The sequence below is a fragment of the Argiope bruennichi genome, chromosome 11, assembly GCF_947563725.1.
Source record: "Argiope bruennichi chromosome 11, qqArgBrue1.1, whole genome shotgun sequence".
NCBI lineage: Eukaryota > Metazoa > Arthropoda > Arachnida > Araneae > Araneidae > Argiope > Argiope bruennichi.
The window spans coordinates 52957164-52983962 of NC_079161.1; the positions used below are offsets into that span (position 1 = coordinate 52957164).

The 26799-nt window shown below is 28.9% G+C and overlaps 1 protein-coding gene across 3 annotated transcripts in view; it reads right to left on the reverse strand.

Moving 5' to 3' along the window:
• The window catches only part of LOC129957238 (atrial natriuretic peptide receptor 1-like), a 1107058-nt gene that overhangs the window by 340973 nt on the left and 739286 nt on the right, over positions 1 to 26799 (reverse strand). For all 3 annotated transcript variants that reach the window (XM_056069479.1, XM_056069482.1, XM_056069480.1), the window contains exon 9: positions 23799 to 23873. In XM_056069479.1, coding sequence (XP_055925454.1) covers positions 23799 to 23873 — 75 coding nt within the window. The remainder of the gene's footprint in view (positions 1 to 23798; positions 23874 to 26799) is intronic.

Sequence of the window (26799 nt, forward strand, 5' to 3'; positions counted from 1 at the left end):
TCGTTCAGATATTAAAGTATATCAAAAAAAATCTATCAAATTTTAAAACTCATAAATTATTTTAATCTAAATCAACAATTCTTGATGGATATTGTATCTCTTTTTGTGTTTTATTCTATGGAATTGACATTTGTATATTCTGATTAGAATTTTAAAAGTAAATATGTAGCTCTCAAATATGCTAAAAATATATATTTTCTCCTTTATTTATTTGATTTGCATATTTATTAATTTAAAAAAAGCTTCTTTTATGATATTGTTACTTGGGTTAACATATCAATTCTTTTATATGTTTATTCAATACTATTAACAAATGTATATCGATTTCCCAAAACGAACAATTACTTGAAGGTTAAGATTAGAAGTTATCTAAGAATAAACTAGAATAAACTAATAAAACAAAACTCATTCGATTCTACTTTCCTTCCAAATTCTTTTCATGTTCCAGCGAAACTCTGAATCCTATCTGTAGAGTAATTTGGCATCAACTCAAAATCATTTCTGATTTTTTTTCTGGTGAGAAAATGCGGAACCATTGGTAGATCAATATCTATTGCAAAATTTTGAACCTAAAATCTATTTAGAGATCCTTCTATTGCTTTCATCGTGTTTTCTAACTGGATTCAGTGGACTAGAGAACATCCATAAAGATCATTAGAACGGGCGCATCCTTTTAAGAACTTATTTCTTCAAAACCTATATCTTGTTGATCATACAACTGCAATAAATTGAATAAATAGTTCAAAAACATTATTATTGTTATGAAAAATAAAATCTAGCAGTACATATTTTTTAGAACTTTGTAAAAGTATGCCTACTTTTTTTCTAATGTAAAGATCCTATACTGAAGTTTTCATTTAGCATATCGTGAATATATATAATAGATATGTCGATTTTTTATTAAGTTTTAAGAAGTGGTATTTCATAGAATGGAAACAATATCTTAGAATTTTAATAAGTTATTCTGTTACTAAAGTTTTATATTTTTAACGATATATGGAAATAAATAAAAAAAAAGATAAGATTTTTCCGAAGAAAAAATACGAACATGGTCGATCTTGAGGTACATTCTAACAATATTAAAACCTCTTAAACTTGGGATAAAATAAATAACTACTTGTAATAAAATATTCAAATTTTAGATATATATTTATTAGAAAATAATCTAATCTAATATATATATATAAAGTAAATATGTCGATATTTTTTTCTTCAAATTTTGAAATGCGATATTTCAAAGAATAGAAATAATATCTTAGAATTTCAATTATTTTGTTATTAAAATTGTATTTTTTTAACTATATGTGGAAATGAATAAAAGAATAAGATTATTTGCAAAGAAAAAAAGAATATGGCCTATTTTAAGGTACATTTTGACAATATTCAGCCCTTTTGACTTTGGGATAAACTACTAGAGATAAAATAGTCAAATTTTTATGCGATCACACATATCGAGCGTCCCTCAATGAAACTTTCTTGATAAAATCTAGGGATTAATTACCCTTTCATACTATCAGTACAATCATGTTTATTGTAATAATCGATTAAAATATCAAAAATTCATAATTAAATAGAGATATTTTTACTTTCTAAAAAGACCCTTTTACAAAGTGTTCAAAGTACATGGATATTAAAGAATTAAATTGAAATCTTAGCATACTTAAAATCAATTTTTCAAACGATTAAAATATTTTAGATATTTAAAAAAAATTTTTATGAATTTCTGCCAATTTAATATGAATAGAGAAACTTAATTTTTATATATTTTTTAATTATTGGGTAAATTTATTTAAATTTTAATTTCAGTTTCACTTTAGAAAGGAGACTCGTCTGATTTGTCAAAATTTATTAATTTCGTCCTTCGTTGACATTTCTCTTAAATATTTTTCACAGTAAAATCTGTGTCGTATAATTCTCCATTTCTCATGATTCGAATTAGCTAAAAATGTCTAAACGCTGAAATTATCTTTAACTTTATAAACTTCCAGTTTCAAATAAAATGGCTTATGCCTTTTTATCACAATTGCATTTTCTACATATCTTCTTTCGAATAAAAAGAAATCATTTATATTTTGTATATGTAATTTATCCACATTTCTAAAACTCTTTTTCTAACCTCTTTAATTATATTTGAAAAAAAATCCCATATTTTAACATCTAAATTAATTGCGTGATGCCCAGCTTTTTCTAGTCTTTTTAGGCTTTATTTCCTGGAATTTTAACTGTATAAAATTAAGGCTATATCATTTTAAAATCACATTTATTAAAAGGAAACGATGTATAAAACAATATTTCAAGAAAATACCTTTTGTTTTCCCTGGCAACTAAACAAATTCAAAAAACTATATATTTAGACGGGAGTTTATAGAATTCTGGAAAATAATTAATATAATAATTACTGGAATTTGATTTTGAAATGTAAATTCTTAGATTTTTTTTTTTAATTTGATGTAGTTATTATTTCCTTTAAGTGATTTTTTTTATTTTAAAATTATAAACTGAACACTTAAAAATGAAAAGAATTCATACCTATATTAAATATGCAAAATGTATTTGTCTATTATATAAAAATTATTTAAACATTGCGTTTCATAATTCGCTTTGTGATTGGTAGATAGCGAGTCACCTGACCCAGGACATTTGAGGTTTGTTTTACCAGTATTGTTTGAAATATTTAATGAAAATCATTATTACATTATATTAATCCCCCCCGGGGGGGCACCTCGAAATGAGGATGAGATGCTTAAGGCATGGTGGTTGGATCTCGCCACCCTGGACTGTACACTAATAGGTGGGGGATCTGGCTCTTCCCATCGATGACGGGACGTACTTCCTTCGGGGAGGGTTGTACCGTGGCCGGTGGCGGCCCTTAGGACTCAACCACAGTTCCCGCCAATGTTGCTGTTGCGGCGGTCCGGTCATTCAGTTTTATGGTTTAAATCCGTGTCGGAGAGTTAGATGGTTGACTTACATTGTATTAATTATCTTTATTCCAGTGCACAGTGAAATGGTGACAAAAAAAAAAAAAGAAAAAAAGAAAGGAAAATGAAGCTTTAATTTTCACCATATTAAGAGCAAATGAGTTTAAAACATTATTAATTCTTATTTTACAAACACCGTTAGTGGCAACACTAATGATTAGCTTTTGAATTTGTTTAGCTTTTCCGAATAAATAACAGTTTAATTCAGTAAGCTACAATCCATCGAGTTAGATCACGCATGCGCAGAAATTATATTGTAGCAAGTACTTGTCTCGACGGGACAAGAAGCTGTTATTGTCCATTCTCTCAGCGCATGCGCAATCTTCCTTTTACTCATGCGTGACTTATTGGAATCATATAAATGGCTGAGTGTAAACCCACAATGACGGAAAATTTTCTTCTCATGGTTAGCAATAGCAATCGTCTGTATACCTAAGCATTACATGTGTTAACCCTGCATTGTTTTTATAGTAATGGGGCGTCCAGAGATAGTAGATGAGGAAAAAAATGGAAAGAAAGGCCGAACAAGAATCTGACAATTAGAAAAGAAAGGGTGTTCGTGGAACTGCTAAGCTGGCGACAAAATGTGAAAAAATTGATTCAAAATTAAAGATATTAGAGATATAAGCGAAGAATGCTCTTATTGTGTTGCTTTGAGTTTTGAATCGGAAGTAGGCTGATCGAGGAATGTATATTCTCATATTGAAATATTACGTTTCCTTCCTTAAACGAATGGACAGTGGAGCTTAAATACTTTCTAACTGATTGACGAACATTATGTACAGTATCATATAACATCGGGGTTAGACAACGAAACCAAGGAGGAGCGAAGTCCCCTAGCAAACTATATAAAATTTATTTTCATACATGTAAAAACGAATTTAAATTTTTTCCAGTATATAAAACTTGGTTTTGAGAAAACGAAGAATTAGAATATGTTATGAAAATACTTTAATAACATAATATTTAAATTCAAAAATTCTTACATGTAAAAAATTTTAGAAATGTATTTATTTATATTAATAAACATGTAAAAATCACAACCTATTGAATCAAACATTTAAAAAATATGTTGCTAAAGAATTATTTCCAATTATAATTAAGAAAATGCATGAAATATGTTTCTTTTAATTACCTATGCTTTTCACTTGTATTTATTCTAAACAGGAAAAAATCTCAATTCTCTGAATCAAACGATTAAGAAATACATTGCTGAAGAATTATTTGCAACTATATTTATGGCAACATATGATGTTTCTTCTCTTAATTACCTGCGCTTTTTAGTTTACGACTTCACTTGGAAATTCACTTCAAAAATAAATGAAATAAACTAATTCATGCATTAAATATGGCAATATGAAATGAAAAATCTTTTCAAGTGCACCCATACAACATCGTCAGATTATCTCGATTTTGTGAAAATACCATTATTAATTTTTTAAATTATCGCTAATATTTTGTTTTTTTCCCCTCTGGATTTTTCTGAATGGCTGATAAAAATATGAATCATTAGCGAATATAATAAGTTTTTAGCTCAATAACTGTAATTAAATTACACTTCAACTGAAATATAATGTTTAATTTATTAGTTAAGATTAAAAAAAAGCTTTCAATAAAAATATTTTTCTTCCAATATCTGTTCAAATTTATATATTTAATTATAAAATCTTTCTAATGTAGTAAAATTAATTTTATTTGTAACAACTGAGAATCCGTCAAATCAAAATGGTTTTAAGTCTTATTGAAGACAAATATTTTACAGGTTATTTTTATATTTTAATTAATTAAAGGAGAAATTACATAAGCACTCTTCCATATAAAATTTTCTGAGCAATATTAAAGTACATATAATTAAATCATGGATTTAATTCCAATTAATATCTTTCAAGATGAAATTGAAAATTAAAAATTTGCAAAATTAAATTGTTAATTAAGATATTTTTAATAATTTCATTTAATATACTCATTAATGTATAAAAGTATCCATTTTAGTATTTTAATGCACCATTTAACTTTAAGTCTCTATTTTCCTTTATTATAGTTCCCATCTTTTAAAGATTTAAATATTTTAAATTAATGATAATATTTGAAAATTAAATAACGAATTCTGAATTATTCAAATTCAAAATATTAACCGAAAAAATATTTTAATTAAAATACATTTTAAGTTTAATCATATCAGCATATTGTTTTAAAGCAACACGTGTGCTACCCTGCAATTTTGAATCTCGGTCCTATGATGAGGGTGATACCTAAGTAGGCATTCCTTTTCCAGTCTTCATTATCACACACATATGAAGAATACGTTTTGAATAATTACTAATAGTTAATTCAAATTAATTTCCGAAAGTACAATTTTGAATTGTCATTATGTTTTTTTTTTGTTGTTGTTGTTGTTCTTTTATGAATACAATAATTCAAAAATATTTGTGCTAAGGGATTGGCATTCAGCATAATCTTTATACTATATTTGTAAATTTCAAACAAATTGTAAAATAAATCCATAAATAAGATATCTTTCTATCTAGATAACTGAATTTAAGTGAAAACCATAATTAGAAAATGTAAAGAGCTTTGATAGATAAAATTTGGTTTGCAGATTTAGCATATACGCTTGATAGGAAAAGACTGCGTACAAACGCACAGTAAACTTTCTAGATAGAATAAAAGTGTAATGGGTGTCTCAAAAACCTTGACCGCAGCTTTTTATCATTAAATATTGAGCATAGACATATACTGCAAATTAGAAAGATGCGTAAAAAAAGGTGCAAAATGTTTTGAAATCGATTAAAATTTTCAGAGGAAAAAAATTTAAAAGATACAAAATTTAAATTTTGACACGGACTCGGTACAAAAATATTCCCAATGAGTAAAATGTGCTCCATCCTCTAATAAGGTTATGCACAAAATTTCAGCATTTCATCACAAAAAGTCTCAAAGATATGAAACTACATAAATGCTGACTTAAACCACTGTTTCGTATCACATTTTGAATTCATTCGGTCCAAATAAAGGCGTGCAAAATACAAATTTGATTTTTCGGCTATTTGGGCAATAACTGCTGGTCAGCTAGCTATAAATAACCAAATTTCACAATATAGATTCAATAAAAAATACTGAGATTCAAGTCAAAGATATATATTCTATGATTATTGTTAGATACTGTCATGCAATAATTACGCCAATAATTCTTTTTATTATCTTATAAAATTCATTATAGAGTGTGAGACTTTGAAATAAAAATCCGAGTATTCGTAGCATTCACTGTCTTGCCCGAAGTCCACAATTTTATGCGCGTGAGGAAGAGGAGGGGAGGGGAATTAAAACCGAAGTATTCGAGAATGTTCTAGGGAGAATTCTCCTGGTATTTTTATTAACGTTTGATAGTTTAACCTTTTAAAGGGCCATTTTTTTCTAGTCATATTATGTTAAAATATGTTTAGGCTTGAAATTAGAATAAGAAAAGGGGTTCATTCAGCTTATTAGATAAATTTAATTTGATTTATTAATTAATTTGGTTCATTAATAATTAAGTAACAAATCAAGGCACATCATTTTGTCTGAGATTAGGAACTGAAGCATCTAAGCTTCTGACTTACTCAAAAAATTTGTCAGGACTTATGTCAACCTACATAATTTCATACAAAGATTGATAAATTTGGTGGGAAGCATACTTGCCACGGCCCTAGAAAGGGTTAAAAGAATGTACAGTATTTAGACATGCAAGACTTAAGCATTGAAAGCGAAAATTAAGAGAATAATGCTAATTAAATACATTCATTCTTATAGTTTTTTTCCCCTTGAAAGAAACCGAAATTTAAGTTTAAAAGCAACCTTTTAACAAAATCAATATATCGGATCCAAATAATTTTATTTTAAACGTTCTGAGTATAGAATTACTGAATTAACGAGAAAGAGAATTATGCCAGATGAAATTAGAAAAAAATAACTATTAAATGCAAAAATAGTACCAAAACGACAGAAATAATGAATCCGGTCTGAAGACATTTTCAAAGGCCACCCTCAGGCAGGGATTCAAACCAGGAATTTTTTTCTGTGTGGGATTTGAATTTCATCCAAAATATTGACCCCTAGTGATCCGAAAATCTCAAGTAATTGAAATTTTGGGTATAAAAATTAGTATCATAAAATCAAAGACAATATGTTACACAATAATAAGAAAAATATTATTTCAAAATTTTAAATTTAAGTATAAACACTAATAAAATGAATCGAACCAAACTACAAAAAGAAAATTTAATCATAAAACCAAAAAAATATTATTAAAATATGAAAGCAAAAAAACATATCATTTGAAAGTAAAAATTCCAAAACAGAAAGTGAAGAAAAAAAAATCCATCAGTACAGACCCATAAAGTTAAATTAAATTCAAATTTCCCCGCTTTTAAAGCTATAACGCTTAGTCAAAATACATCGTCATCGTAAGAAATAAATTGAGTGATCTCAGCGCCATCTGTTGAGTTAAAAACCGAAATAAATAAATCAGCAAACATATTTTTAGTAGTGAAAAAATATAATATGTTAGAAAAAGTCTTCTCTTAAGACTTCGATATTGCAAATGCTTTTGGAAAAAAAAAAATAGAAGTTCAATTTTTAATGAGATTGTTTGTTTCTTCAATATAAGAAATTTTGATATTACTAATTTTTTTAATCCTGTTAAATGATGCCACATCATCGTTTTCAAACTGAATAAACGAACGTTAATGAACAGTTCTTATAAGTTTATTGAAATCAGTTTCATGGAAAACTGTTCGCATTTTATGCTCCTTTGCTCTTTTTTATTGGATTTTAAAACCTAGTGCAATTTTAATTATTAAATAGGTTGTTAGTTTCCTAGGTTTCCATATTTCCGATTCTGCACTATATGAATTGGAAACATCCCTATAAACATATATACTAAATTTTTGTTAAATCCAAGAAGAAATTAAAAGAGAATCTAATTTAGATCTAAGAAAAGCAAATTTGTGTAATAATTGTTATATAGCTAAAAACTACAGAAACTTTTAAAAAACTTTCATATAAAAAAATATTTTTTTAAAGTGCTATTGTTTCCATCTTTTGGGAAATCTTTCGTATAAAAAGCATTTAAAAAATATCAATTTTAAATCCGACTTTGAATGTCATCAAATGGATTAAAAATGACATTTACTATACTAAAAAAAGGTCTGAAAGAAGAATGCTCCAAAATTGTCCCAATTTCTGACGAGTGGAAAAAAAAAGAAATTCTTGACAGCAAACTTCATTTGGTACGATTTGGCGACTTTTTTCAAAAGAAAAAATGGTAACAATTCGCAGAAAAAAAAATGATTAGATTTCACGTTGAATGACATTTGCTAAAAGGAAGATGTAAAAAAAAAAAGTCTTCAAGATATCGAGTGGATTCTTTAAAATGGCAGAATGAAAAAAAAAATTGAAAACGATATTAAAGATATATATTTTAATGATAGAAACCAGCAACAAAAAGTATTTCCGTTCTTTTTCAGTAAAATTTTTTTTTCACTAAAAACTACTACTTCATATATTGTTACTTGAATGCATTGATAATAATTGTTTATTTTCAGCACTCAGTAGTTCTGAAACATTGTGAATAATCTTTTAGTATATTTAATAAAATATTATCCATACAAGTTATATATCATAGTATTATTTTCCATATAAATTATACAAATATAAAAAAAATATTTAAAAATTATCTGCTGATAAAAAAAATCAAACTTAAGAATAATAAAAAGAATAAGAAATATTAAAACAAAATGCTATGCAGACTAAATTGAACGATGATTTTAAATGCTATGATGGGATTCAAACGCTCCATTAAAGCATTCAAGAATGTGCTTTTTCCAATCATTCTATCAGTAATAAGATTTTCATTTCCGTTTTTATTTCATATATATATACACTATATAATATGGAGTAAATAGTTTTTTATTGATTTCATGAGTGTTAGCCATATCAAATTGAAAGATGAAATGTATTTTAATGAAATATATCCAATGTTAATAATTAACAGCCTAAAAAAACAATGAGCTAGGCAAACAAAATTCGTCGCCAAAGGCAGCCAGTAATTATTTATTTCTCATAATTTTCAAATCTGTTCCAAAATTATAAGGATAAATAAAAATCCTAATTCCATAATTTTTTCTTTTCTAATTTAAGAATATTTTCTTAACTACTTTTTTAAAGTATCCTAGAAGGATTCTATTAAATGTTATAGCCAATCTAGTCACGCAAAATATTTGAATATAATCTATTCTTATTCATTTATGTTAGAACACTTTCTAGCATAAACTAGCACAAACCAGCTTACATAACACGCTAAACTAATGCAGAAAGCTAGCTTTAGGTAAGAGCATTAATTAATTTTTAATGTGCTACGCTACTTCCTGATCACGTGGTCATAAATTCCGGAGAATAAATAAAGTAGTATGGGCAAAAGTGTTACTTTAACTGTAGGTTGAATAGAATTAAGGGAATTTGTAACCCTTACGTTCCGCTGAAATCTGAAAATAAATAATCGCGTGTTTTATTTTTTAATATGGTGTAGTTCTTAGTACGTGAGTTGGTTCGTGTCTTGGTGTTTTTCGTTGTGGACTTTTTAATGACTTCGTTTTCTTTGTAGCTAAGTTTTTAGTTTTTTCGTCATTCCTGTCTTGCTACATTTGAGACTACTAATAATTGGTGTCAGCTTTTGGAGCATTATTTTTACTTATTGAAGGATATGTTAGCAGAGATATGCTAAAGAATCAAATTAACAGATTTCTCTACCAATAGAAATATTAGCAAATTTAACGCAACCCTTAGAAATAAAGAATGAAAAATTCTACAAACAGTAATTATTAAAATGTTCCTTACAAGTCATTAAATAATTTTTGTTTCATAAATCCATTAATTCTTTATTTTTAAGAATTAATTCTTTAATTAAGAATTTTTTATTTTTATTTAACCCTTTCTAGGGCCATGGGAAGTACGATTCCCACCAAATTTATCAATCTTTGTATGAAATTATGTAGGTTGGCATCAGTTCTGACAAATGTTTTTAGTAAGTCAGAAACTTAGATGCTTCAGTTCTTTAACTCACACAAAATGTGTCTTGATCTGTTACTTAATTATTAATTAACCAAATTAATTAATTAATTAAATTACATTTATCTAATAAGTTAAATAATCCCTTTTCTTATTCTAATTTCAAGCCTAAAAATATTTTAACATAATATGACTAAAAAAATGCCCTTTAAAGGGTAAAATTAAGTATTTTTTTTTTTTTTTACTTAGGTCAAACCTAAACGATAATTGCAAATCAATTATGCTTCCATGAATTTTTCTTTCTAAAATGAAGACCAAAATTGTATTTGAAATGAATCAATTTTGGTCTTCATTAAATTAAGAACCAAAGAAGTGGTTTCCTCAGAATGTTCTAGCATACTCTCTAATAAAGGTGTTATCTCAGAGAACGCCTTTCATGGCTTTGAAGTGCTACAATGAAGAACTATTAAATTTGGCATGAATTTAGCATTTTAATTGAATCTATCATGTTATTCCTGACGATGGATAATTTGTATGTGGTATCCCAAAACAGAATTTGTATTTAAACATGTTCTTGCCAAATTTTTGGAACCAATATTAAAAACACAACTACAGTTGTAGTCACAAAAATTCCACACCAAGTTTGATATATTCAAGTCATTTTGTTTTTGATTTATGAACTTTTACATGTTCCTGAAAGTACAAATCGTTATAAAATTGACCCTTTGTTAAATTTGGCTCAAAAGTTCATAAATGTCTGTAATACAGATATTAAATATGTGTACTGAATTTTATCTCTCTTATTCTCTCCGTTTTGTATTTATCGTGTTATCTTATATTCGAGACAGACTTCTCAATGAACGGATTCCACTCAGAATTTGATAAAAATCTGAAAATTTCCTGTAAAGACCGTATACTAAATTTCATCAGTCTAGCTGAAAGCGTTTTTGAGTCATGTTTGTCGCTGAAAGACAGACGGACATGTTTTAAATATGTAATTTTTGAACTCAGGGAGGTATAACATGTGGAGATTCGAGGGCGTAGGATTCGCTACCCTTAGGTTGTGAGTTCAAACCCCGCAGGCCGAAGACTCTCCGTGTGTATGGTAGTTGGCGCACGTATTAATCTTTCGTGGTCACAAAGTCCTCCATGTCGAGAGTAATACCACAGGGGGTACTGAATCGGGGGGGGGGGTCGTTCTTTGATTCAGGTCTAAATTACGATCTGTGGATGAGTGAATCAAATGCATGAATGAAGTCCGCCCGTAAAAAGGGTTGTGACGTGTGTGGAGCTAAATCGTACTTTTGGACCTAGATGGCGCTTCTGCAAAAAACAAGAGAAGCATCCTATCGCCTTAAATCGCTGGCTTCGGAACAGCAGGCTTGTATATGGCAAGTACCATAAGAAAACAACAATAGAAGGTAACAGTTTAATTAAATTCAAAATTTAACTTACGCAATTTGGAAAAAAATCATACGGCAAATTTAGTATTGTCTAAGTGATAAGATTTTGTGGACTTGAACCGTGATATTTTCGGTATTTTGGGGTCAATTATTTATTCAGTACAATAATCGAAAACCAAGATTTCTTATGTCGTCATAATTTACTCGTGAGATATTCATGATTTCTTTAATAAAGCTCATTTAAGTAGAAAATTTTAATATTTATTAAATCTGTTTTATTTTAATAATCTTAGTAATCTTTAATATTTCTTATGCAGTAAAATCACATAGCACCATAGTAGTGTCAAAAAAAAATCCTCGGTTTTAGGTAATCAATTTAAAAAAGCTAAGGGCTTTTATTTAGCAATAATTTAATTCCACTTTCTTATTTTACATGTTAAACTACCCAGTTACGAATAAATAAGCGCAATCTTTTGCGTTTAACAACAATGGAAAAAAAAATCCTGTGATCAAATATTTAATAAAACAATTAATATTTTTTAATTACATTCAAAATTGTGTATTTTTGAAAATTTTTCAAAAAAATATCTTTACAAATTGAGCAAGAAGTAAGAAGATTTAATTAAAAATTATACATTTTTTTTTATTTAAAAGGGTGTAAAAGATGTTGGGGGGAGCTAAAGCTGGAAATAAATTACGCCATAGTATCTCTTTTAATTTATAATTAAAATTTAAAAAAACAATCGTTTCTAAATGCACATTCTCTTCTTTGCAAAGTATGTAAGGAAGAGGGTCAATATGTGCAGAAACAGATACATCCTCGTTTGTTATCCATAATGCGTATAGACGCAGATAAACTACCTATTACCGATGTCCTGCGGGTGGAGGTCATCGAAATGGAGGATAAGAAGTTTCCGATATGGTTAGGGGGTACATGAAGAGGTGGGAGTCTGGCTCCTCCCGTTGATGATGGGACGTAGTTAATTAGGGAAGGGTTATATCGTGGCCGGTGATGGCCCTTAGGACTCAATCACAGTTCCCACCAGCGTTACTGTTGCAGCGGTCCGATAATTCACGTTTTTCTATGTGCCTTCCAGCGGGTCGGAGTAGTCAATTTGTGATTACCCACTGACGATGACGTTCCTGCAACCCACCGGAAGTATTAAACTGTGGCCGGTGATGGCCCTTAGAACTCAATCATAATTCCCGCCTGGGTTGCTGTGGCGGAGGTGCGGTCAAGCAGATTTAACAGTGTGCCTTAGTGGTGGATCTGAGTGATCGTTTACGGATAGACACATATTCTCATTTATTAGTAGCAGAATACACAATCACAATAACTGAAATGAAGTTTTCTATAACTTGCACAATTAAAATACTATATACTAAGCATAAAAGGAATTTTTTATTTATAGACCTGAGCTGTCGGTAATCAAACAATTAAGTAAGGATCATATAAAAAAACAAAATAAAATTGTAAACGACTATCAACAAATATATTTGAAGAAACAAAAACTAAATGTTTTTTTTTTCTTATAATTATTATAAATAGAATGCACAATTACACTAAACTAAAATGAAGTTCTTTTTATAACTACGTTTCAAATTATATAAAAGTAATCATAAAAGGAATTTTACATTTAAACACTCAGGTTTTCGATGATCAAACACATAAGTAAGGATCCCCTAATAAAACAAAATAGTACTGTAAAAAACTATCAACAAAAGCACTTGAAGAAACAAAAACTAAATGAGTTTTTTTTTTTTTTTTTTTTTCAAAAATACATTTTATTGCAGTGCATTTGAAGAACAATTCAGAGTCTAAAAACAATTTCTGGCTATTTTTCTGTTAGGAAAACGATAAAGTTAGCGGTAAATCAATATTTACTGCAAAATCTTCGAATAAAATTGATGTATGGTCCAGCTAAATTTAAAAAAAAAAAAAAAATCGCTTTTAGCATTTGTTCGAAGCTGCACGCCAGACTCATTTTAACATTCATAATGATCTCAACTAAGAAGAATGTCTATCTGGATCATTAATTTCTGTAGGATTCCTAAATGACATTCGATTTTTTTTATAGTTTCTGTCAATAGTTGAATGAATACCTTCAGTAAACTATCTATAGATGGAGTTCTTTTTTATCTTCCTTTATAGGTTTGTATTTCCTAGCGCACAAATGTCATAATGGATGGATGGGTTATTCTAGAAGTTCAAGCTTACGCAAAAATCTGAAATGTGCACGCCATATATGTTTTAACCTCCATAAAGAACAGAGGAAAGTAGTTTATCTCTCTGGGTCATTTATTTTTCCAAGATTCATTAAAATGTCATTAGATTGGTTGGTTGGTTAGTGCTTTCCTAAATGCCCTGATGAACATTTTTAGCAAATTCTCTGGATGAGGTAATCTTTCATTAAACTGTCTGTAAACATCATAAGAATGAGATGATCTTAGAAGAAAAGATTTCGTGATGTATTTGTCACTGTATTATAATAGATGTCCCAAAATTAAGGCAAGATTTGAATTTGCCACCATTCGTGCAGTAAAGTGTTGGCAACACTATTAAAATCCATTTGACAACTGATAGTTTAGGATTAGTAAAAGGAAGCATTACACTACAGAACAACGTGTTAACGCAAGATTTGAATTGAATAAAAACAGGGTTTTTTTTCCCCTTTAAATTGTTGTATTTTTATTGAATCATAAAATACATAGGTAAGGGAATAACACATAGGGCAAATAATAACCACGGCTTTGCTGGTACATGCGCAAACTTTTGTCGAAATTTTCAATGACCATTTTGCATAAATGAGGTTGAATTTCGTTGATGCAACTTTAAATTTCTTCCATCAATGCATAATCTTAAATGAAGTCATTTATTCATTTTAATGCATTTTGTTAATTATTGAAGTGCTAACTTTTAGTGCCAAATTTTTGTGTTTTCATATTATTAACTAATCACCTTATTAAATATAGTCCTTATATATATATATATATATATATATGCGCTTTGAACAACAATTAAAAAAACTAAAGATGTAGAATTTATTTTAAAATTCTTAATTGTAAATCTTAATGTAGCATTTTTTTAAATTAAATTATATTTTCATGATTTAGAAAACAAAATTAAATATATATTTAGACTTTTTAAGATTAAATTCTTTTAAATTTTTATAATTCATTTTCGTTTACTACTTCTTTAAACAGAATATTTTTGCGAGGAACTATATAATTATTTCTATTATTTTATATAATTATTTCTATTATTTTATATAATTATTTCTATTATTTTATATAATTATTTCTATTATTTTATATAATTATTTCTATTATTTTATATAATTATTTCTATTATTTTATATAATTATTTATTGTTTCTATTATTTCCTACTCAATTCATTATGCCAGCAAGAAATTCTTAAATGCATTTTACGCACTTCCATCAATTTTATTCTATAAAATATCTCCTTATCTAAGACTAATATGAAATTATAAAGGGTTTCCCAGAATGAACGCAAGATTTGAATTTCCCACCATTCATGCAGTAAAATGTTGGCAACCCTATTAAAAATCCCATTTAACAGCTGATAGTTTATCAGCTGTGAAATGGTTGCACGACATTGTTGCAACATCAAATTGCTGCTCGACAGAACAACGTTCTAATGCAAGATTTGAACTAAATAAGAATGACAAATTTTTTTTCTTTAAATATTTATATTTTTTAATCTTAAAGTACATAGGACAAGATTATGTATAGGAAAATGGTTTCCACGGCTTTACTGGCTTGTACAAATACCTTTGTCTAAATTTCTCATGGCCATTTTGCATGAATGTGGCTGAATTTCGTTGCTGCAGCATAGAATCTCTTCATTCAATACACGCGTGCTTGTGGATTTCTTGCTACAGATCTTTGACTTCAAATAACCCCATAAAAAGAAATCCAATGGTGTTAAATCACATGATCTAGGAGGCCAATTCTCAAATTTTTAAACTGTGGTCATCAATTTTTTTATTATTTTTCAATATTGTTTACTAATGAAAAAGCATTGTTCTATCCTGTAACGTTCCATTTTTACTAACCCTAAACTATCAGCTGGTCAAATGGGTTTTTTTAATAGGGCTGTCAATACTTTACTACACGAATGGTGGAAAATTCACATCTTGCGTTTATTTATCACACTTTATGATTGCTAAAGTCAAGAAACAACAACTTCGTTATGAAAGAAAAGGACCTGTTTTCATAGATTTGGTAAAGTTTTTCTTATTCAAATATACGTTTCACCTTTTTAGGAAGATTCAATGAAATGATTTCCAATCCAAAATGAAAAAGAACACATATCGGAACGTAACACTTACTCCCCTTCGTATAATTTTAAATCTGCATCATAGTCATCATGAGGAACGATATTTCTCACATCCTGCAATGCTGTTATTTTTTTATTGCATCGAGTTAATACAGATGAAAGCAGAAAAGAAGAACCGATTCCATAAATTTCATTAGAGATGGCAAACTTATTTTTTAATCACTCTGCTGGATGGAAATAATTTTTGTCCTCTGGAATTTTCTCATTTCAGGTGGTTCCTTGTAACATTTTATCCAGCTATAATCTAAAGAAGTCTGTCAATATTTAAAAATATCCCCAATTAGATTAAGTCATGGTATTATAAGCCAACAACGAAGAAAATGTATCGTAACACTGTTTATTTGGTTTCGTCTGTTTGTATAGCAGCCAACATTATTTAAACAGATATAAAACCATGGAAAAACATTTTCTTTATAAAACTTCTACGAATGCTAGTTACTTTACTATATGGTAACTACCTCCCTTCCTGGAATACCTTAAATTTCAGGATGAGAAGCTTCTGATATGGTGGATGGTTCTCGCCACTTGGGTAAATATAGAATGGTGTAGGTCTGCTACCCCCTGCCGATGGCAGAACGTTCTTCTGACGGAAACAGTTTTACCGTGGCCAGTTATGACCCTTAGGACTCAATCTTAGTTCCTGCAATTGCTTTTGTGATGATCCGGTCATTAAGAATTTTCCGCGTGCCTAAGTGGCCTATCAGAGTAGTCATTATGGAGTTATATAGTAACTATGCCCAATCCTATTTATCCAGTAATTAGCCAACATATGTCCAGTGCCTCAGGTGATATCAAAAACAACTGGACAGTTTAGTCAACAAAGCATACCATGCTCTCCTTCTTCTTTTCACTTACAAAAGCCCTACGATGGTAAGCTACCTTCTTATACAGTAACAACATCCTATCTCATACCACAAGTAATTATAGGCAAAATAAAATATTATTTAACAAGCAAAACATGCCATGTTTCCATGTTTTCATCATTCCTTGGATCTTGAATTAGGTTAGACTTACGCATCTCTCTCGGAATTCATTGAATGATTGATTCATCTATTTAAAAAGTCAACATTGAATTAATAAAAATAAAAATAATACACGTTGGCATTAAATTACATCACCATAGAAATAACCTGCGGATTTTATAAACTTTTGAACAATTTGTAAATTTAAAGAATGTTCAAATAGTATGTGCTTATGATATTGTTTTATTTATTTATTTATTTCACAGCTACTGAAGTCGAAAGTAATCCGTCATGTTAACTAGTTTAATCTAAAAAAGTTCAAAACCCCAATCCTACTGCACTCATTCTCTCGTTTGGTTTATCTCCTCTTTCATCCACGTTCTCATTACTGCATCATGATCAGTCTTCAATTATCTCCTGAACCTTCCTCAGACCTATTCCTATACTATATTGTTTGGCCTATCTCCATCCACCTTCCTATTGCATCATGGCCAAATTTCAATCATCTCATGACTTTTCTCAGTCTTACTCCTCAAGTATCTCGATTGGCCACCTTCCCATTGGATCATAGTCAGACTTCAAACGTCTCCTGATCTTCCTCAGTCTTATTCCTCCAGTATTTCGATTGACCTATCTTCAGCTACCTTCCTATTGCACCATGACTAGATTTCAATTATCTCATGACTTTACTCAGTCTTACTCCTCTAGTATCTCGATTGGCCAATATTCAGCCACCTCCCCATTGTACCATGACTAGATTTCAATTATCTCATGACTTTCCTCAGTCTTACTCCTCTAGTATCTCGATTGACCTATCTTCAGCCGCCTCCCCATTGCCTCATGACGTGACTGCAATTATATTCTGACCTCCTTCAGTTTAGCTTAAACTATATTTTGTTAAGATTCAAGTTTTAGCTGATCATGGGACGTCGGCGTTCGCGCCATATGAACCACAAATCTTTTTTATTTTTTATTTATTTTTTTTAGATTTTTTTGGAGTTGATTAGACTACGAAATGAGAGCATATTTCTTTCGAAAGCGTTTATTGCTGATAAAGGTTGGCTTCATCATTATGACGTTGATTTCAGGCAACAAAGTTTTAAGTAAAATTCTCTTTTATCACCATTACTGAAAAGCGGGAGAAGGTTTGCTTTTACTGGAAAAGTTATAATCATATCATTTGTTTGATTTTCGATGTTGATATAACAGTTACGGAGCATACTATAAAGATGTACTTAAAAATCTGTAAATACATATCTGCCGCAAAAATGCCATATTTATAAACAGGATGACGGATTCGACACCATGATTACCCAAGACCCTTTATTCTAAATGTTAAATATCTTTTGAAAATCAATGTCATATCTCTGTATCTCTAATTCAACCTCATGTATTTTTTTCCCCTTTTCGCTGATTTCAGAAACCACTAGAGGATAATGAGTTTTTTCAACGCAAAAGCCAAAGCTGACAGCTACGAAGGTTATTTGGAAAGATCTGACGACAAATAATTTTCTGCATTTGTTTGAAGACCGAATAAAAAGGTGGGATAAGTGTATTGTATGCGTGTAATAGGGAGTATACTGAGAAAGGCTAAAAATCTTTGGAGAATTCCCTCTAGCAATTATTTTTAATTTAAAATTATCCTTTATTAAACAGTATATCTCCCCGGGGGCTCCTTGCAATGACGATGAGATGCTTCCGGCATGGTGGTTGGATCTCGCCACCTCGGAGGGTACACAAAAAGGTGGGGGTCCACCTTCCGTTGTCCAAATCTGGCTCCTCTCATCGATGGCGGGTCGTACTTCCCTAGGGAAGGGTTGCCCCGTGGCCGGTGATGGCCCTTAGGCCTCAATCACAATTCCCGCCAGTATTGCTGTTGAGACGGTCCGGGTTCTTCAATGTTTATATTCCGTGTGCCTTCCGGCGGGTCGGAGAGTCATCGATATGACTTTATTAAACACTATACATGTATAATAACTTAGAGAACCTATTATTTTATTTTGTTTAACATTTTTCAGCTAAGCGTGAAATATTTCTTCATAAAAGTCTTGAAAAATACCACTTATAAGCTATTGTAACATTATTTTGAAATACACATGTGTAATGGATTAGAACAGAACATTTATCATTTGTTCTACTTTCAGCTAATATTTTTCAGCTAAGAAATAAAATATCAGCGACGCGTGAAATATTTCGTTGCACAGCACTTGTCCCCTTTCTTCTGAAAATACATTGGATAGCAAAAAATGAAAAAGAGAAAAAGTAACAGCATTAACAAAGACGATATTTTGTTCGATCTTTTCTTTTCGAAATAAACCATCAAAGTGAAAAGTTTATATTTCAAATAGAAGAAAGGACATCTTCCGATTTCAATTAGGAATTCGATTGCTTAAAGCTTTGTTGCGTTACTGGATGGGGTAAAGCATTTCAAAACAAGATATTTTGTGAAAAAATAAAAGAAAAGTATGAGCAATTTTAGGATATACTTTGACAGATAATATGTCATTTCAACTTTTTGTTCGAAGATGAGCTAAATTTATGGTAGGTTTTTTCGATTCTTTTTTAACTCTTATCAATTAATGTAAAATGTATTTTAAGTCAACTTTTAAAGCAAATATTGCTTTTTAAATTAAGGATATATTTCATTTTTAGTAATATACGTATTATATGGTTATATTTTCAAAAAAGTAGATTTATATAATTTCAACGAATAATAGTTCATATTATAATGTTTCCTTTTTATTACAGTTTAGATATGATCTGAAATACCAATAATAAAACGCATAATTTTTTTTTTTTAAATTCTTTCGATAAATTATATTTCTAATAGCTGCAATGCATCGACTTTTATATAAGTTATAAAGTTTTTTTAAATAATAATTGTTCGAATTAATTACTAGTTGTAAGATATTGAAACCATAATTCTGTCGCAGAAGGTATCTTATCAAATATTAAATTCTTTGTTCATTTGCAAATAAGGATAAAGTATTCAATATCAATTAATGTACAGTGGCTCAAAAAATTGAGAGTACACCTTACTTTTACTTGATAAATCCGATTTGAAATGTAAATTACCCATTACCGGGAAGTGCAAACATGATTTTATATTTACACATATCAAATGGTTTAATTTAGAGTAAAAATAAAGAAAAATCAACGAAAAATTTCTAAATTGAAAAGTTTTGGAAGCATTTTAAATAAACATACGCAGAATTTTGCCTCAAAAAATTGAGAATACACCAATGAAAATTTTGCAATATCACGCATAGGAACAAAGTGTCACTATTAAATTGCATGTCTTTTGGCTTTTATAATGGTCTCTAAACGTCATGGTACCGATTCGACCAAATTTTGGGGACATCTGAAGATGTTTTACTCCATTCTTCCTGCAACACTTGTTTTAAATGGGTTTTGTTTCTAATTTTGTGTGTTTGGACCACTGCTTCGAGTGTGGCCCACAGATATTTAATGGTATGGATTTCGGGGTACTCAGGTGGTGTGTGCAACTGCTGTTTACAATAAAAACACCGTAATTTAACATTATGTGCATTCTGCTTGGGAGCGTTGTTATACTAGGAAATGAAATTTCCATCTAAACCCAAATTTTTAGCACTTTCATTTAGATTGCTGCGAAGTATATCCAAGTAATCCATATCGTTTATAATGCCATATATAAAAATTAAATTTCCTACCCCGGATGAAGTCATGCGACCTGAAATCATGAGGGAATCACCATCATGTTTAATTGTAGGACGTAAATTGTTTGGATCCAAAGCAATATTAGGCTTTCTCTATACAGTATTATGGCTGTTACTGCCAAAAATGTTGAGTTTTCTTTCATTACTAAATATAACTTTCTTCCAAAGGTATTGGTCTTCAATTGATGAGTGTTTGCAAACTTCAAATACTTTTTCTGAATTTGCAAGCTAAAGAACGGTTTCTCTCTAGCAATGCGACTTTTATATCCAGCTTGTTTCATGGCATTTCGCACAGTTTCAGCACCTACACTTCTGTCTATGATTTGAAAAGTTTTTGCAACAAGTTGGATGAACCATACAGTCGCAGCAATCTAAAGGAAAGTTTTAAAAGAAAAGGGGTTAGATGGAAATTCCATTTTCGAGCAGGACAACGACCCCAAACAGAATGCACGTAAAGGCAAAATATGGTGTCTTTTTCATTGTGTAAACAGCAGTTACACACACCACCAGAGTACCCCGACATCAATACCATTGAATATCTGTGGGCCACACTCGAAGCAGTGGTCCAAACACACACAATTAGAAACAAAACCCATTTAAAACAAGTGGTGCAAGAAGAATGTGGTAAAATATCTTCAGATGCCACAAAAATTTGGTCAAATCGGTACCATGACGTTTAGAGGTTATTATAAAAGCCAAAAAACATGCAAATAAATACTGATACGTTATTTCTATGTGAGATATTGCAAGATATTACATTAGTGTATTCTCAATTTTTTGAGGCAAAATTTTGCGTATGTTTATTTAAAATGCTTCCAAAACTTTTCAATTTAGAAGTTTTTCATTGATTTTTTCTTTATTTTTATTCTAAATTAAACCATTTGTTATGTATAAAAATAAAAACAAGTTTGTACTTCCCGTTAATGTGTTATTTATATTGAAAGTCGGATTTATCAAGTAAAAGTAAGGTGTACTCTCAATTTTTTGAGCCACTGTATATCACAAAGAATTACATATGGTAAATAATTATTTTACTAAATGTTTTTATATTAATTATAAAGAAATATTAGCATATTTTCATGGATCGTTGCATTTACTTAGAATAAGTGTTATTTTTTATTTCTTGCATAATTTCAAGAATTTTTTTAGTTTTTCTCAAAAGAAATAGATATCAGACGATAAATAATTGCATTCAAAAGTAAAAAAAAAATTGTTAATGATTGTAGGCTTGGTAATAAATACATTACTTAATATATGTTAATAAAACATTTTTTGTTTTAGTTTTTTAGAGATAATTTGTGCATGATGTTATCAAAATCATAACGTAATCTATCTATCTATCAATGTTATTTGAATTAAAAATGTTTTTATTTATTTATTTATTTATTTTTGTATTTTTAAAATTTTTAGAATTCCGCTTGCATTTTTTTAATTGATTCATGCAGTGCAAATTCACATGAATAACAATTATTTTATGAGTCTAGCATTCTTAATATATTTAGGATACTGGTTTCTTTATATGAAATGTATAGAACGACAAATATACATTGTGTTCGAACACAAAAAAACACAAATCGCAAAAATAATCTTTCATACGTATCACTTACTTTAAAAATAAATACTTGGCATTTTTCTTATCTCAGAAAGGAATTCAGAGATTTCATTTAACTTGTCATAAAAAGCATTGTTTAAAAAAAGATTTTGCACGATAAAAATCAAATGTAGCTTTATGACTTCATTCATTAAAGTACATATTAGATTAGCAACTAAACATTTAATTAATTTAGTAAGATTATTTTGAGGAACGCATTGAAAATACTTTGGGGGGGGATGTAATTCATAGTATTTATTGATTTTCAATTTGGCAGACAAAGAAGAATAATGACTTGGAATGGATGAATGAGATTTAAAATTCCCCTTAACTTCCTTCTTATTGGAAGATAAAAGATGATTCAAATTAAGTGAATTATTGCTAACTTAATAAACCACATTTGAACAAATAACTTTTGAATTAAAGTCTACTAATAGTTGCCGTCTTTGAAAAGTTAGATTAAAATTTTATGTTCTGTCCGCACCTGCATTTACACCTAAGCAAGTATTTCGTCATTTTAAAGCTTCTATCATTTGTAATTTTTTTTTCACAATAACTCTAGATTTTATGATATTAGTAGAAAAAATTCTTAGTAGTAGACAATTTGGTAATTGTAATCATTGTAATGTGAGAATTATTTTAGTACAAGGAGTAAAGAAAGCCCATCGAAAAATATAAAAAAAAAGATAAAACCGACATTTTTAGATAAATAGAATCAATTTTCAACGAGTAGAACAAAAAAATATTTCTGTATTATCTTCAACATAATTTTAGCTACTTGGAAATTGGAGAAAGATAACAGTATAATTGTCCACAAACAATTGTCTTTCAAATCAACTTGCGATACATGCAGCTTCTTAAGCAATTATTATTATTATTATTATTTACAATTTTACTTAAAGTTTTCAATAATGTTCTAATTCCAATTTATTATTATATTTTTATTAATTTGTAAATTTCAAAAGCTATATATATATATATTTCTTCCCTAAAAATATCCCAAGTTTCCTAAGATGCAAAGTACTATATCATGGTAATTTTATTGTGACATCTGACATTGTGGTTTGCTATTGAAATAATGAGAAACAATAAATCGCTTGGCAATTGTGAAACAATAAATTATTATTTTTAATAATTATGAAATAATAATTAACAATAATGCATAAATGATAATTGTTAATAATAATAATAATAATCAAGCAATTTAAATAATTAATAAATAATAAATCTTTAAATACTTATTAAACACTTTGAAACAGAGTTAAGTTTCGACTAAAGATAATTGAGTCATTAATTAATTTGATTTGATTTGATTTAAATCAAAAATTTTCATTTTTCATGTCAAATAAATGAATACAAATTTATTAATTCCAAATAAATGTGAAAAAAAGAGACGCCATAACATGCACATTTTCTCATAAACCAAATTACACCGATGTAAGGATACAAGGTATTCAAATTAGTGAATTTTCAACCAACATGCAAGGCAAAGCATTAATAGAATTGAATTTCAAAGTACTCTTGCATGAAACAAGAAACACATGTCTTCACGTCTTTCACATTTTTTTTTTTAAATCAGTAATGTATTACCCATAAAAAATGGTCTTTCTCTAAGTAAAATTATTGGAATCTAAATGCTTTCATATGGGAAATTCTAAACACAAATTATGTCCAATTCTGAACTTTATGAGAAGCAAAACAAGAAAATAAAACATTTTTTTTTAAAAAAAATAATGCTAGTATTAAATAAAAACTTACCTTGTAAAATCCTGTATTGGTAAAAACCTGCGGACCCATGTCGCAAAGTGGCATTGTTTCTGCCGATACTATGCTCTAAAAAAAGTACAAAAAATGACATTAGAATGAAACAAAAACACATTCTCACACCTAATTATCAAATTAATTTTAGATATACTTTTAATTCCAATTATAGTTTTTATTAGTTTCTTTTTTTTCTATATACATTACACAAGCTCTATCTCACATTGTAATTACATTTAGTTTAATAAGAAACATTCTTCAGTACTAGTTAGTCCAACCAAGTGTAAAACTAATGTTTTCATAGAATTGTATAATTAGTTTCTCTTGATATCTTTCCTTTTAATAGAAAAGCCTGGAAGTCTTATCTGTGTCTGGAAGATATTTTGAAAATCAATGAAACTTAAAATTAAAGCGCAAACGATTTCGAGTGTTAAAATATTATTTCAAAAGAAATAAAAACTTTCGACTCTGAATGAAATATAAAAGTAATAACAAAAGGTTTTAATTAACTTGTAGTATAAATTAGTCTTTTATAAAAGTTACAGACAAACAATTTTTAATAAATATTTTATTTAAAAGAAGAAACTATTCTTCAGTGCACAAAATATGTAATTTTCTAACGTTAGATACATTTCATATAGAATGCAGAAATTATATAATTCCATGTCGTTGAAATTAAATGGCAATTGAATCGATTCGGTTGAGCAAAAGTTTATATAATTGAGTAAATCATAAAAATTAAATTAAAAAAATTTATTAACGAATTAATTATAAATTAATTTATGCTTTAATTTACGAATTATATGAAACAAACATATGTTAGATTACATAAAACTTTGTAAAACTTTATAAGAAAGAAACACAAATTAAATTATAAAAATTAAGATTCGTTTTTATAATTCATATTTAATTTTTCTATAAATAATTTTTTAATAATGGATTTATATAAATTTAATTTTATTATAATTTTTATCAGGTGCACACATATGTATTACAACTATATAAGAACAAGACATTGTGTAAAATATCGTCTTAGTAATTTAAAAAACCATGCTTTGATTAGGAAAGGATGTACCAAGGTCACAGGTGCCATCTTATCTAATAATTCTCAATTTAGTAATTTTCCGTTTTTCTCTTTCCCTTTCAAAATCAATTCGAATATTTGAAGATTTGTATATTGGAAAATTCAAGTTCAGTTGTATTTATAAGCATAGAAATTTGAAAGATATTTGAGATTTACTTACATTGTGTAAAAAAGTTACTAAGTTACTAAAGTTACTACTTAAAAGTTACTAAATTTTTTTTCCCTTTAAATGTATCAGTGCGGAATGACTACAAATGCCTTTTCACTAAAACTACAAAACAAATCCTAAGTCGCCTGGATATCACTGCCGAATTCCCTCCCATCTCGTAGAGTGTGATTGAGTGAACACCCGTGGTACCTGCTTTGTTTGTTAGAGAGGTTCACCGAGAAACAGAGAGAAAAGATGTTTTCCATGAATATTCAAAACATTTATGAGCATGCATTTACTTAATAACTACCATTTAAATGAAGAATACTTTTGTATAACAATTCTTTAGGTTCAGAGGTTACATTGCGGTATTTAATGGGGCGGAGAATTTTTCTTATATTTGAAAGAGAAAATTGGGCTTTACAAAATTCTGAGGTACCTAAATTTAGATGATTTTAGAAATAAAAAATAGTGAAATTCATAAAAAACCAAAATTAATATTGTTATGATTCGGATAATTTCGCGGATTGAGTTTATTTTAATTAAAACAAACAAAATTATATCTACAATAGTTATTTACAAATATTTACAGTTAATTAATTAGTACTCTTTAATAGTCTGCAACTGCCACTGGAAAACACTAGTTCACACACACAGCAAGAGACAAACCAAAAACACTATGTAGCAATTTGGATCAGAATCTTAGAAAAGTTCAGTGGTTTCATCAAGGTCAAAAACTACAACAAACGCGAGTCGGAATTTTTCAATACGAGCATAGCAACAAAACCATTTGCAGTATGACTTTTCTATACATCCAGAAAAACCCCAAAATTTCCCCAAAATGTGTAGAAATGTTGCCAAAGTCGCCAACTATAATTGCATATCTGCCACTTAATCATCAGAAATGTTAACATATATGTGATGATTTCTCATTTAAATTTTCAAATAAAAAAGTTCGCTAAGAAGCAAAGATATTTTCACTTTACAGAATTTTGAACAATATTATTTTCTCTAATTTAGCTTGGAACTTAAATTCATTCTATATTTTGCTTTCTTTACAGCCAGTTCTAAAATTCTTATATGCTTGCTGGCTTATTTTATATCGGGGCTTTTTCTTCCCTGATAATTACCTAATAATCTTGAGTAGGTTCTTTTTGGTCTTCAATAAAAAATGGATTTTTTTTCCTTAGTTCCTCCCTCTCTAATCTTAAATGTGCCATTTTCTTCTGATCGAAGAAGGAAAGGAATCATATGTTGGACCTTTACACGACATATTTTTAAGGTACTTCTGAAGTTGCTTTTTTCATCAGAATATAATGTGTTTCACATACATTATAACCCCATTAATCTTGGGCCTCTTTGGATGTGCTAGAAAAATCTAATTCTCTAGCCTCATCTATTATTGTTGGTTCCTAGCTCCGCCACATTTGTATGGTCTCTAGCCTCCTTCTTGTTCGAGTACTTTGGTTCTTAATATTCATGTAAGAATTAATAAGGATTATCATGCGTTTTACTTCTAACGCAAATGCTGGCCAATTCCTTCTATAAAAGATCCTCAGGCAATGAATCTATCTTCATGTATTAGGACATTATCTAAAATTTTTACTGAGTCGCTTTGCCCAACAATTAAACACATTTCACATTCATCATAAAATATTGATTGGTGGACTGCTTTATAGTTGTTAGATGAAATAATAATTAATATCCCATCGCTACTATTACCGTCCAACTACTCAAGCTCCTTCTAGGATTAACTAATATTCTTC